At 35.6% G+C, this 13597-nt stretch overlaps 1 protein-coding gene and 1 long non-coding RNA gene across 2 annotated transcripts; one reads left to right on the forward strand and one right to left on the reverse strand.

Annotated features, from left to right (window-relative positions):
- Positions 1 to 5036: 5036 nt before the first annotated feature.
- On the forward strand, positions 5037 to 5760 carry LOC143580899 (uncharacterized). The gene has a single exon (XM_077063811.1). The coding sequence runs from the start codon at positions 5074 to 5076 to the stop codon at positions 5758 to 5760; it is 687 nt and encodes a 228-aa protein (XP_076919926.1). The 5' UTR covers positions 5037 to 5073.
- Positions 5761 to 7762: 2002 nt separating this feature from the next.
- Positions 7763 to 8540, reverse strand: LOC143580905 (uncharacterized). The gene is made up of 3 exons (XR_013143741.1): positions 8442 to 8540; positions 8282 to 8320; positions 7763 to 8198 (listed from the first exon to the last, which is right to left on the reverse strand). It is a non-coding gene; the product is annotated as an uncharacterized LOC143580905 (long non-coding RNA).
- Positions 8541 to 13597: the final 5057 nt, after the last annotated feature.

The following is a 13597-nucleotide window of genomic DNA, read 5'->3' on the forward strand; positions in this document are numbered from 1 at the left end:
AACAATATAACCAATAAACAAGAATTATTATTAACAATTTGGATCTGAAAAAGAATGATAAGCGAAAACCGGTGTGCCCAAAATAATTTACCTATTAGCTGTCCATATGGTTGTGGCTCTACACCGAGAAGGAACCGAGTCGAACTCGTTGGACACGAAGAAACAGCAGTCCCCGAGGCCGATTCTGGGCACCTGAGGTGTGCCGGAAATAAAGAAATAGAAAGAGAGAAGAGAAAGAGAGAGAGAGCGACGAAGAGAGTAAAGAGAGATAGAGAGAGGGCCGGTGAGAGAGATAGGCAGAGAGAGAGACAGTGGCGGACACCGGCGGCCGGTTTTCCGGTCGCCGGAAAAAACGGGGAAAGGAAGGAGGATTTGGTGGTGGTGTGTCGCCGGAAGAACGGGAAGGGGAGAGGGGGAGTTACCGGAGGTGGTGGTGCGTCGGAAAACCAATCGCCGGAAAGCGGCAAGAAGGTGGGGGTGTTCGGAGGTGGTGGTGCGACAGTGGAGGTGGTGGCCGGAGCCTATCCCGGTCGGAAAACGGCGCCGGAACCGGTCGCCGAAAATGGCTAAGGAGGGGGAAAGGGTGGCGGCTAATGTTAATGATGTCACACCCCCATCTTGGGCCTAGGAGTGTGATCAATAATTGGTATCACATTTGTATATAAATCAGAGTTACGTTTGTAAGCGGAAGTCTTATAAAACTTTAAGGATCAAAATGTAATATATATATTCAAAAGACGGGATTATAAAATACCCGTTTAAGTTGTTAACAAAACATTACTTGTTATAATTACAAACCATCTATTTTAAGTGTTTTACAAAATAAATCCGAGCCATCGGATTAAAGTATAGCACTTCGACATTTCCAAGCGCTAATCTTGTTCACCTGCAAAATGTAAATCAAATACGTCAGCAACGAATTCTGGTGAACACGCTGACGCAAAAATATTTCTTTTACTTTATTACCCCTCGAGACTACGCCTGCCTCGGCCCAACGTGGCTTAGGAATAACAAAGTCAAATAACACATTATAAACTTGAGCCTCTACTCTAAGTCACCTCAGCAAACACCGCAGCGTTCGACTTAGTTAAGTACCCGTAAATATACATAACGGTCGTACTCCCTGCAGGAGAGTGTCCTACGACCAAGGGTGGTGCGGCGTGCCCACCGCGTAGTACCACCTATGTAAGGATCCAGACACACGTATACCACAGCCCGAGGGCTAGGTTTATACCCTTATTTATAACGGTTTTAGGAACACATAGTTCCTTGTAAACAATTTTCATATAATACATTTTTGACTTATTTAAAACAAGTTTATAAAGTTTGGGGGCGTATTCACCTTTTCACTTTAGGATCAGCTTCACTCACCGTCCAAGGGTCTTTCCCTTCTTTATCTCGCACCTATAGTACGAGTATAAATATTTGTTAGTCGGATATACAATCCGGCTTAAGACCTTTAGTCTTGTTCTATACCTCGATGAACCTTTAGTTCATATATCTAATTTACTTGAAAACCTTTAGTTTAAAAGTAATAATAAACCTTTAGTTTATATTAAAACCACACGTTTCTTCTTCTCCAAGAAACGTATTCTTTTTCTTTTATTATTTAAGAATACTCTTTATTACTTAAATAATAATTTCATAACAAAAAGTATATATACTTACACACACACACACACACATATATATACACATATTTACAATACATTTCTTTATTCTTTTCTTTGTTATGATTATTTATCTTTTATCGAGGTATCGAGTATAACCTCGACTTAAGGCTTAAGCCTTTGATATAATATTATACTATATTCATTTGTCGTTACGCCTAACCTTCGTTGGCTTTTCGGAAACCCTTAGTACTCGAGCAGCACTCCAACGCCGCTTGATCTTCTTTGTCGTCAAACGATAACGCCAATCTTCAATATTCGTTGGGACGCTTATCGAGACTCATCGCCATAACAACAAACACCTTCTTGGTATGTGGGTGGAGGGTGGCACGTACTTCGAGAAAACGTTGATACACAAACGAGAAATCGGGACACGCTAATCGAGGAACTATGGCACGTTTATCGAGGTATGGCTAGAGAGATGTTAGAGAGAAGTGAGAGAGCAGATTTGGTGTGGGGAAATGAAGTGCACTTGGTCGCTATTTATAAGCAAAACTTGGAATCCCATCGCGGTACACGACCGCCTTCAGGGCACCCGTCGCGTACCGCGACGTAGCCCTGGTGACGCATATAGTAGGTCTGTCAGGTGTCCCCACGTGGCAGACGGTGTGCCACGTGTTGACACGTGGCGTACGACGTGCCACGTGTGGCCACGTGTCGGGACACGTGGCGACCGGTGTGCCACGTGTGGACACGTGGCATACCACGTGTCTCGCTGTCAGACACCCCATCGCGGTACGTGATGGGTCTCTCTTCTGATCCATCGCGTAGCGCGATGGGTCAGGAAATCAGAATTTTCATAATTAACCCTCAACTTTGAAATTTGGTAATTTTGGTCCCTATTCTTTGAAAAGTTTACTTTTTGAACTCGAAATTTTCATGATGTTACAAATGATATTAGGGTTAGGGTTTTCTTTTTATATTTATAACATATATTTTCAAAAATGGCCCCTCAAGTTTGGTATTTAGGTTATAATGATTTAAAACTTGTATAATCTTTAAAGAAATCCACTTTAGTCCCTAACGTTTACTTAACCGGCGTATAAATTATAGATAACTGTATTTGACAAACCTCACACACGCTAGAGTTATAACATCAATAATTAGATAAAATGACGGTTCGGGTTTACAAGCTTAATCACAACTACGATGTATAATTTATTAACATAAACGCGAAAAATCGACATGTTACAAAATGATTACAAAAACGAATATAAAAACGGGACCCGAAATTGACGAATATCACAGTAGATTCGACATTTCACTTATATATATATACATTGTCACTCTGAGTCTTTGAACTTTCATAATTGTTCACTTTAAGTCCCTTTCACTTTTTAACAAAAATAAATAAACTTGACCAATTTTTTTAACAAAAATAAACAAACCGAACCACATTTTCAACAAAAATTAACGAACCAAACTACTTTTTAATAAAAAATAAACGGACCAAACAAACTTTTTAAGCAAACTAAACTAACCGAATCATTTATTAACAAGTAGTTCATTTCGTTTAACAAAAATAAACGAACCAAACTTCTTTTTTAACAAAAATAAGCGACCCAAACTTGTTTTTTAACAAAAATAAACAAATCGAACTATCTTTCTAACAAAAATAAACGAACCAAACACGTTCGTTTAGTTTAGTAAAAATTAGTAAAAAAAAGTTCCTTTATTTTCGCTAAAAAGGTAATTCGATCGTTTATTTTTGTTAAAAAAGTAGTCTGTTTCATTTATTTTTATTAAAATCTAGTTCGGTTCGTAATTCTGTTAAAAAATAGTTCGGTTCGTATTTATGTTAAAAAAAGTCTGGTTCTTCTATTTTTGTTAAAAAAAAATTAGTTTAGTTCGTTTTTTAAGTATTTTTTTTTTGTTAAAAAAAAGTTTGATTCATTTTTGTTAAAAAAATTAGTTTAGTTCTTTTTTTAAGTTTTTTTTATTTTTGTTAAAAAAAAGTTTGATTCATTTATTTTTGGTTGATTATGGTTTGATTAGTTGATTATGGCTTGATTGATTATAGTTTGGAGGTTAATTATGTAATTTAGAGGTAATTTTTAAAGAAGGACTAAAAGTGAGCAATTACTTAACTACAAGGACTCATATGGATCATAAAAAATGGTAAACTAGTAATTTCATTTCTGACAGGGACTCAAATGGTTCATTTTTGAAACCACAGGTACCCAACCAGTTCAAATTTTTTATTGAGGACTCATTGTGCCTCCGCCTTGAAACCACATGGACGCAAACAGTCATTTTTTCTTTCAAAAAAGATATCTACGTAATTTTCATAAAATTCTTTATATAACTTTATTTTATAATCCAAACTAAGAATTATTTACCGATAACAACTCATACTGATAATATGAGCCGTGAAACTCACAACTTTCACTCTTATTGTAAAAAATCAATGTCACTCAGATAATTATCACCATATATTTACATTTGATATCTACTTGACTTTATTCACATGGATGATTATCAATGAAATACAGAAACCGACATTCTTTGTGAGAATGACCTTGTTATTGAAAACGAAAGTATAAAGTTCAACTGGCTGAATAATTAGTATGATATCACTGTCATTTCTACTTTTTTGGCTCGTTAATAATTAGTTTATTAGTAACACGTACTAATAAATTTTATTAGCCCATAGTCCAAAACTTTTCCAGCAAGTATAGTGGTATAAATTATAATTATCATAATTTAAATTATTAAAATCTATTTTGGTTAAGAAAAAATGGAATAAGATGGAATAATTAGTAGAATGTGAGTTTGATATCATTATATTGCAAGTACTAGTTGGTCCCAAAAATGGCTGAATTGGCCAAGGCTTTATTCAGGTGGATATTATTGGCTCAGTGCTCCTACCACAGTCACCAAATGACAACATCACTTCCAACTAAAATGACCATTTAGACCTTGTTGGTCAGAAAGGGTACCTTTTATGTTTTTGAGGTAGACTTTACACATACAGTTAAAGGCATCTTCTTTTTATTATTTTCCTCCAATTTTAGAGAGCGTTGTTGTCTCACTCTGACTATACTATATTGTCTTAGCTGCACACAAGCTGACTTATAGAGTTTGTCTTGGACGTTTCTTCGAAAAACCATACCGCAGGCTGCCACTTGACAGTCCTTATTTGTTAGGCAGGCTATCGCACTTCCCACCTTACATATTTAGCCTAGACAATCCCAATTCCCTTGAAAGCTCCGAGATTCCTTCATGGGTTCACCCCCCCCCCCACCCTACCCTACCCTCCCCCCTACCCCAACCACCATCACACCTTCCCGCCAAAACCCAAATCCCACCAATTTATTACCAAACCAATGACACTCACTCACCATCACCATTCACCACCACCATTTCACAAACTGTCAATAATAATAATAATAATAATAATAATATGGTGATGGGCTCATCCAACTTAATGATGGGCTTAACCCTGGTCCTAGTGGTCTGCCTTGCGGTTGTTCTTGGGTTAGTCTTGGTCCTACTAGCTGAGCTCTACTGCTCCATTCTCTTACGCCGCCGTCACACCGCCACCACCGCCGCCGCCGGAGATGACGTCACCACTGCCAACCCACCACCACCACTCCCTAACTTATATACCCAAAGCATCCTCTCCGCCCCCAGACACTTCCTCTACCCCGCCGTCGCCGCCGCCGGTGACGGCGGCGAACACGGCGCCGCCGCCGCCGGAGATATTGAGAAACAGCTTTCTTCGCCGGAGAATCAAGATTTGTTGTACATTTCGAATCCGGTGTATGATGGAGATGGGAATAGTAATAATAAGGTGGCCGGAAACACGCCGTTTGAGACGCCGGACTCGTCGCCGTCGCGGCTGGAGACGGAGGATTTTTCATCCGGAGACGACGGTGACGGCGGCGCCGATGGTGGTGGTGGGGAGGAGGAGGTGGTGTCTCGGAAAGTGGCGTCGCCGCAGATAACTCCGATGAAGAAGTTGCCGGCGGCGGGTGGTGGCAGCGACGACGGTGGTGGTGATGGAGGTGATGGGGATTCTAATAGTAATAATAATAATATTTCTTCTTCGTCTTCTTCTGGGACTCCTTGTACTTCTCTATCTTGGTGATTTTCGGAAAGTGTGTGTTGTGACGTGGCGCTACATAGTGTAAAACACTCTCATATGTGTTTCATCCACTATTTTTTTTATTGATGTTTTGCATTTTTGTTGTAAACTAATTTAGTTTAGTGGGATTTAATAATTTGTTAAGTATTTTGGTTAGTTTATGGTGAAATTATGATTCATGCATGCATTCATCGTTATTGTTATTCTTATTCGTTAAGAGTGTTTACGGTCTGATTTTAAAAGTTTAAACTAACTAAATCGTTACGATTTTAGTCAAAAATGAATCAAAGCAAACCTTTAACGTATGAGTTTGGTTTATTGTAATTAGACCTTTAAAACATGTTTTTGGCAAAACATTGGTTTCAAAACTTTTTTTGGTTACTTTTTATGTAAGATGATAACATTGATTTTTAAACTAAAATAAAACTTTACAAAAAGGAAAAATGTAACTTTACATGACTAAAGAGAAGATTCTATATAACTATGTAATAGAGTACCATGTTATTGGTTTTGTTGTATTTATAAACATTTCAATCAACTCAAATAGCTTTTAAACAACTACGAAAATCACACATTTAAAATTAATACATTTGTGAAACCAAACTGATGACCGATTTATCTGGGTTTACTGACTTAAACTCGATAATAAACACCCTTATTAAAAGATGAAGGGTACCTAAAGAGAGAAAATGAATTAAAAAGGTAAAATGCATCAAAGAATGATCTTTAAAGGTATCTTTAATTGTACTATTCTTGTTTGTTTGTACTTTTAATAAAAAAGTAATTAAAACATTGGATTGCTTGAGAGTGATGGAACACTTCCAGAAGAGCACATAACTATTTTGGCTCACTAACCCAAGCCACGCATGCTTCTATTGTACCAAGGCTCTTTGTCCCCTATATATCTCACAATTAGCAATATGATATTATTTTTTAAAAAAAATAACACAAAACTATAAAATGCATTAAACTTGTTTCAATATTCAAAGGGCTTATAATGAGAAATGAGCTGGTAGTGGAGTGGTAATGAAGAGATTTGGTGTTTTATGTAATTCAGGTTTGATTCATGTCCTTAACATTTGGTTTTAACAGCGCGTACTAGGGTGATGATGGAAGAGTAGGCGAATAGGATTACTAAAATTTGCATTAATGGCACAATTATAGCTGCAAAATTATATATTTCATTTCTTAATTAAACATCGTAAGTCAAAATATTACAAATATTCCCAAAGTTAACAAAAATATTGGCTAATATTCAACACTATACATATCACTATCGGAGAATAAACTTCATCGTATAACTCAACCTTTCTTCTTGAACTGCATCAAATTCAGCCTTCATGTATTCTTCTTTGTCTTCTCCAACCTAAGAAGAAAATTAACAAAAAAAATTTACAAAATATGATCGGGTCAAAACTGTTACAGCCTCACCTTAAAACCTTTGTGTCCAACTTAGGTTCAAAATAGTCAGTGGTGTGCAATTTGCAAAAGTTATATAATTTAAGTATTAATGAAAAATCTTGAATGGAATAATTTAGGAAGTTTAATGAACTAAAATGCGCACAATACACACAGGGCTATTTTTTAGTGTTTGAGTCATTTCATTTATACAACTTTCTACTTCACCCGTTAGAGAAAGACAACCCGAATCGAATCATTCATAAGAGATGAAATTGCCACCCTAAATCCTGTCCCTAAATTTGAGTAATTTTTTCGTAAAGGTTAGGTTGACCCAAAACACTTTTTGTTGGATACTTTTTAAAAAATTGTGTCAACATGATCGCAAAAATTTAAATAAGTCAATTCTACCAACTCATAAGTAAATGTTTCAGCCCTGCAAATGTCCCTGAAATTGGGTGAATTTTGCTACAAATAAAGACATGTCAGATTAGGCTAGGATGACCCAAAACACCTTTTGTTTTTCAACAAGAATTAATATTTCAGCAATATTATTTTTTTTTAATAAAGTGATCCGGGAAGTTTTATGCTTTAAATTAGAAATTTGGGAGCTTCAAACTCATTTGACATGTTCCTTATAATATATTTTCTTATTTGACCCGTTAGAGATTAATCATAACCCCAATCAACTCAATATAAATAACGGTTAAAAAAGCACCTCTAGTAAACGCACTAGATATCTCTGAACTGCAGCATCTCACTATGCAAATCTACGAGCATCTTATCCGACTTTCTGTTCTTGCTCAACTCGCCGTAGCGCCTGTAACAGAAAAAAATGTAGTTGTTCTTTTAAATGTTAATATATTTATTAATACAAGGAAACAATAAAAGGAATATTATATTTGAACCTCAAGTATTGTTTTTTTTATTCTCAGTTGTCATCAAGAAGTTGTTGCAGCTCATATGCATGTTATCTTATAAGGCCATCTCCGTAAGTGTTGTCTCCAACTCCTCAGCTCTAGGAGGACATTTCTTTTTGCTATCTTATATCATCAACATTTTTTACTTATTTCATCTTGGATATAAATGCAAAAATAAAGATAGAAAATTACTGAAGCGTAATTACCTAATTATTGCAGATATTTTGTCCTCCAGCATTGAGCACCTGCAGCAGCAGCAGCAATAACCTCGTTATGCAAGTGAGTTAATTTTAGGGATCGTAGGACTTGTTTATTGATAGTGAAAAAATTAACATGATTAATAATAAAAAAAAAAGTTCATCTTACTAGCTGATTGAGAAGCAAGAATAGTCAGATTCCTTGCCTAGCAGCCGATTTTTTACAGTTGAACGAAAGGCAGCCCATTTAGCAAAACACACAAAAAAAAAGAAAGCATTGCTAAACTGCAACAAATTTTAAATGCAAAACTAACTCATTAACTTACCAGCTTCACCACAAAGTCAACGCAATAAGAGCTAATTATTTAACTTCTACTTTATTTATGAAATTGTAGGCTCAACACGTATAACATTTACCTGTTCCGGCTCGTTTAAAACACAAGTAATAACACCAAAAGTTATGATATGTGTCACCATTATTCAATAAACCATTCATAAAAGAACGCACGAACAAGAACATGCCCGTTTCCTTAATGAAGGAACATGAACACAAAAAATTATGTGATTATGTGTTCATATTCATGCTCATTTGGTTCGTTTACAGGCCTAATGTATATAAAACAAAAGATGAAGCAATCTTACAAAATAGGTTATACTGAAGCTACTTCAGTTTGTAAATGCATCAGTTCATCTGGCAAGTTGAGTGTTAATGATAAGTTTCCTAGCTAGTAACTAGGCCAAAAAATTAAATTTTATGCTTTTTGACAAATGTTTGCTTATATTTAAATTACCTCAGCCTCTTTTGTTTGTCCTAATGTAATTGAAAATTTGAAACTGAATTGGTTCTTTTGCAATCTCAATGAAACTAAAAGTTGCATGTTCGAGAAAAAAAAATCCAAATTCAAAGTTAAATTAAAATCTGAAATGTATCTTGGATTGCACCCAAAAGAAGAAATCTTAACCAAAACCTAATAAAACCTTCAATTGGCTTGAATAAGTTTCATACATAGTACCAAATCTATAACCAAAATCCTAATAACCAAATATAATCTTCTTCAATTGTCACACTCCTCTATCCATTACAGTCTAATTCCAAAATCTTCATACAAACAAAAGTTAATTTTACAATGTAACCCCTAAATTAAATCAATCTATACAACTAAAAGGAATGAAATTGAGGATTTCATGATGGCAAGGTGCTTGTAGAAAAATCATACCTACTATATGAATTTCAGATTTGGGATGAGAGGTTTGATGGTTGACGGTGTTTGACCGGTGCCAATTGAGTGGTGGCCAAGCCTTGAAAGAATGGAGAACCATCCTTGATTTCTCACTCTCACTGTAAGTGCGAAGACTATGAAAGAGAAGGAAGCAATTAGGATTTCAAAGAGATCTAGAGTGACTTGGGTGGCTGGGGTTTCAAAGAGGGGTGACATGAGCGCCACTTTTGGAGAAGTACTGGGTGGGTTAGGTTTTTTTTTGAATTGAACCAGTATGACACACATTTTTAGTTGATGACATTGAAGGGATGACACACAAAAATAAGGGTCATAATTATTTAAAATTTTTAAAACTATGACATTTTTTTAATGACATACACATTTGCATGTCATAAATCATCGCGTGTCATAATGCGAGTGTCATTAAAAGTCTTTTTTCTACTAGTGAGCACCAGGTGATGATGGGAGAGTAGGCGAATAGGTGACGTTCACTAGTTGGATTCTGAAACTGAACGACTTTTATTTCATCACACTATCGTGCCTTCGGCTGAGTGCTCACGGGCGTTGGCCTTAGGTGTGTGTTTTCCCGGGATCGAAAGGTGAGAGTATCCCGATGTCGTGAAGTTAACCAGTAGTCCATTTGAAGAATTCGTTGGTCGTTCAAATGAAAAGGGGCTCTACAATGAGATGTGTAGTGCAGAGGAACTTATTTCAATAGTTAACTCGTTTATTAGGTAATCATTATGAGTTACAAGAGCCCGGTTTCCAAATAAATAAGATAGATCATAGATAGATAAATTCACACTAGTTGTGTACCGACTTCAGAAGTCGGTCACCTACTTAAACATGTTTTGTTGCTAAATGCTCTAATCGAATTATTAAGACAAACACTTCATTTGAAGCATTTCATATTATATAGCATGATATATTGACAAGGAGCTAGAACACGTATTAATAGATAAATCAAACCTACCATTAAAAGCAACGGAATTGATGGCATTAAGATTGATACTACACCATTTGTTCTATTACACCATTTGTTCTATGACTTCTATCCAAGACCCGTACATTTCGCTCGATTCTTTGTCAATAAGTATGTATGTTACTTGATCTCCTATATCATCAAATTGGGTTAAAGTCGCTTTGCAAGTGAAAATCTTAGCGTGATTAGCTCTCCACAACAACAAATAAAGGGCAGATGCACGACTTAAGTAGTTTTTTGATTGATGGACGATGTGAGCAGATCATAGAGTATTCCATTAGTTCCTTAGCCGAATTGGTAGGCGATCGTGAGATTTTACACTTAGTGTTTATGATGTTTGAGCATAGTGTGCTTGTATGCAGTTTGTCCATTTTATGGGTCTTTTGATCTAGCCATCCAGGAATTGGGTTGGTAGCAAGATTGAGCTCGAGGAGTAGTGATGTGTATTTAGGAGATCATAAGCATTTGACAATTACTTTTACAATATGACTTAAAACAGGTTGGGTCGTGTATTTGGGAGATTCTAAACATTTTAACGAAATTATTTGACCTATATGAATGTTTCCTTGGTATATATTTTTTATGATATACTCTACTAACATACATAATGTATAACCAATTAATCCGTTATTAAGTAAACAAATAGAAATTGTCGACTTGTATGAACATTTTTATATGATATCTAACTTTGTTGCAAACAAAATTTTAGTTTATTTTAGTTTTTGTTTTACCCTTAATTATTATATTTTTAGTAGAAAGAGGGTGTTTGTTTGTAGTTAATAGTCAATAAAATAAAGCAAATATAATAATCCATTGGGTATGTAGATGTTCACAGAACCACTTGGGCAAGCTCAAGTGGCCAGCTAAATGATGGGTAAGAGTTTGATGCCGGTTGGCCTCTCAAGTTCGAATCTTGATGGCGACACGAGTTTTCTATTAGAGTGTCCATTCCTAGAGAGCTTGCTCTTGTGGGCGGACAACTCCTGTCAAGTGGCAGGGGGCTCAAAATTTTATCGTGGAACGCCTAGCAAAACTCGGATGCCAAGCGTGGGCCCAGTTAAGAAAACAAAGTCTTGGCCCGAGTGGGGCGGTTGGGGCTCTCTCCGAGAGCTGTGGCTGGTTATTCAACCACTATGAAAGTCACCGTTCAAAATTAATGTAGATGTTAATAGGATTCTATTTTCAGGAAAGCAGTCATGTGACAAATACTATAAAAATGTACCATGTATGTATGTATTGTCCTTTTCTTCTTGCACAATAAAGACAACTCTTGCAACATCTTTTAGCCCTTTGTCATATTTCCAAATAAATACATATATATATATATATATTCAAATTCATAAAAATACATGTTATGGATTCACATAGCTAAAGATTTTAACACTTTAAAAAATGGTGTAACTCGACGTAAATGCGTTTAAACGCAAACATGTTTGGTGAACATCAACCTCGGAAGGCCACCGAACGTCCACAAGGCTAGTATATCGTACAACATCCATTATTTGAATAATGTGGTTGCCTAAAACATATCCATCCTCCACCCTCTGAAGCGAAGTAAATGTATGAGACATGCTAAATCGTCAAAACTCAACAGGAGACCTATTGAATTAGGTTTACCCGTTAAGGTGTATTAAACACATTAGGAACAAGCAATGTTTTAAAAACCGGTATTTTACTTGTATCGGATTGGGCTAAAAAATGGTACAACCGATTGAACCTTCCGGTATAACCCGGTTCAACCTAAAATGATTAAAAAATAACCCAAAAATAAATGATTCCATAAATAACCGGTTGAATAATTTACCTTATAATTTCCCATAAATGTAACTTCAATTTAAACATAACCCAAAATTAAATGATTCCATAACAAAAAATAATCCAAAAGTTATTCCATATTTAAAAAATAATGCAAAAGCACTCAATATTTTAAAAAATAGTCATAAAATTTACACGTTTGAATGTTAATTGTTGGTTATAAGTAATTTTGAAAAAATATGGGACGCACGACATAAAACCAGTACTTTAGATAAAAACCGGAGGTACGATGTCTTGCAAACCAGCAAAAAATACAGGACTCCTTACAAGCACAAAGCTACAACGCTTTGCATGCAGTTCTTCATCCCCAGTGGCGGATCCAGGAATTTTTTTTAGGTGGTTCCCTCTTAATTTATAAGGTGGTTCTTACGCGTCTTCTATATATCCGTACACTATTATTTCGAAACTCGGGTGGTTCCGGGGAACCACCCGTTTGTATGCTGGATCCGCCAATGTTCATCCCCCATCTTCTCAATTGTGATGAAGTTCAAGATCTTCAAGATTTGCTTCTAGTTCCATATGTAGATTCATATTTTACTAAAATCAGATGAGGTTCCTATATCCCTCGTGGTTGTTACCTTACTTTTATTGTGTTGATTTTCATATAGAACACACAAGGGCGGTGGTTGAAGATCGACGGTGAGAGCAGGATTCCAGCGACAACATTTTTGGTTCAACGAATCAGGTAAAATCACTACCGTGTAAACATTAAGGGTTTAAAACTATTTTATGAATCTACATGACCTAAATCTTTTGTTATGATTTTCATTTTAATGTAAAATAACTACTTTTTATTAAATATAAATCATAAAATACCATTTAAAATGATTTTGATGTCGAAATATAGAATTCAAATGTTTTTGTTTAATGATTTTTTTTTCAAAAATAAGTTTTTAAAATTCAAATATCAAAAAAATTATTTGAAAGACTAATTTGCAGTTTTATGGGCAAGGTTCCTGCTCTATGAGTTGGAAATGATAAAGTTGTATACAAAAAACAACTGTAAAAATAAAAGGTCAAAAGTCAGAGACATGAAAAAACACAATATTTAATTATAATATAGGTCTTGATCACTTTCAATATTCAAAAGTCATTTGCTCGACCCTGTTTTATTTTAGATCAATTTAGGTAAGACTATGTTGTAGTCATAATGTCTTACCTTTGGGCGTTATGCGACATGTGACGCCCAGTCAGAGTTATGGTTTTTTACAAAAACAGGGTGTGATTATAACTCTCCACCTTCTGGGCGTTATGCGCCACGTGGCGCCCCGTCACTATTAAATTTTTTTGTTTGTTTTTCTTTTAAGT

The sequence above is a fragment of the Bidens hawaiensis genome, unplaced genomic scaffold, assembly GCF_021521415.1.
Source record: "Bidens hawaiensis isolate Kalapana, Puna unplaced genomic scaffold, B.hawaiensis_p1.1 tig00030762_1, whole genome shotgun sequence".
NCBI lineage: Eukaryota > Viridiplantae > Streptophyta > Magnoliopsida > Asterales > Asteraceae > Bidens > Bidens hawaiensis.

Coding starts and splice junctions, on each gene's coding strand:
- LOC143580899 (XM_077063811.1), top strand. CDS start 5,074: ATGGTGATGGGCTCATCCAACTTAATGATGGGCTTAACCCTGGTCCTA.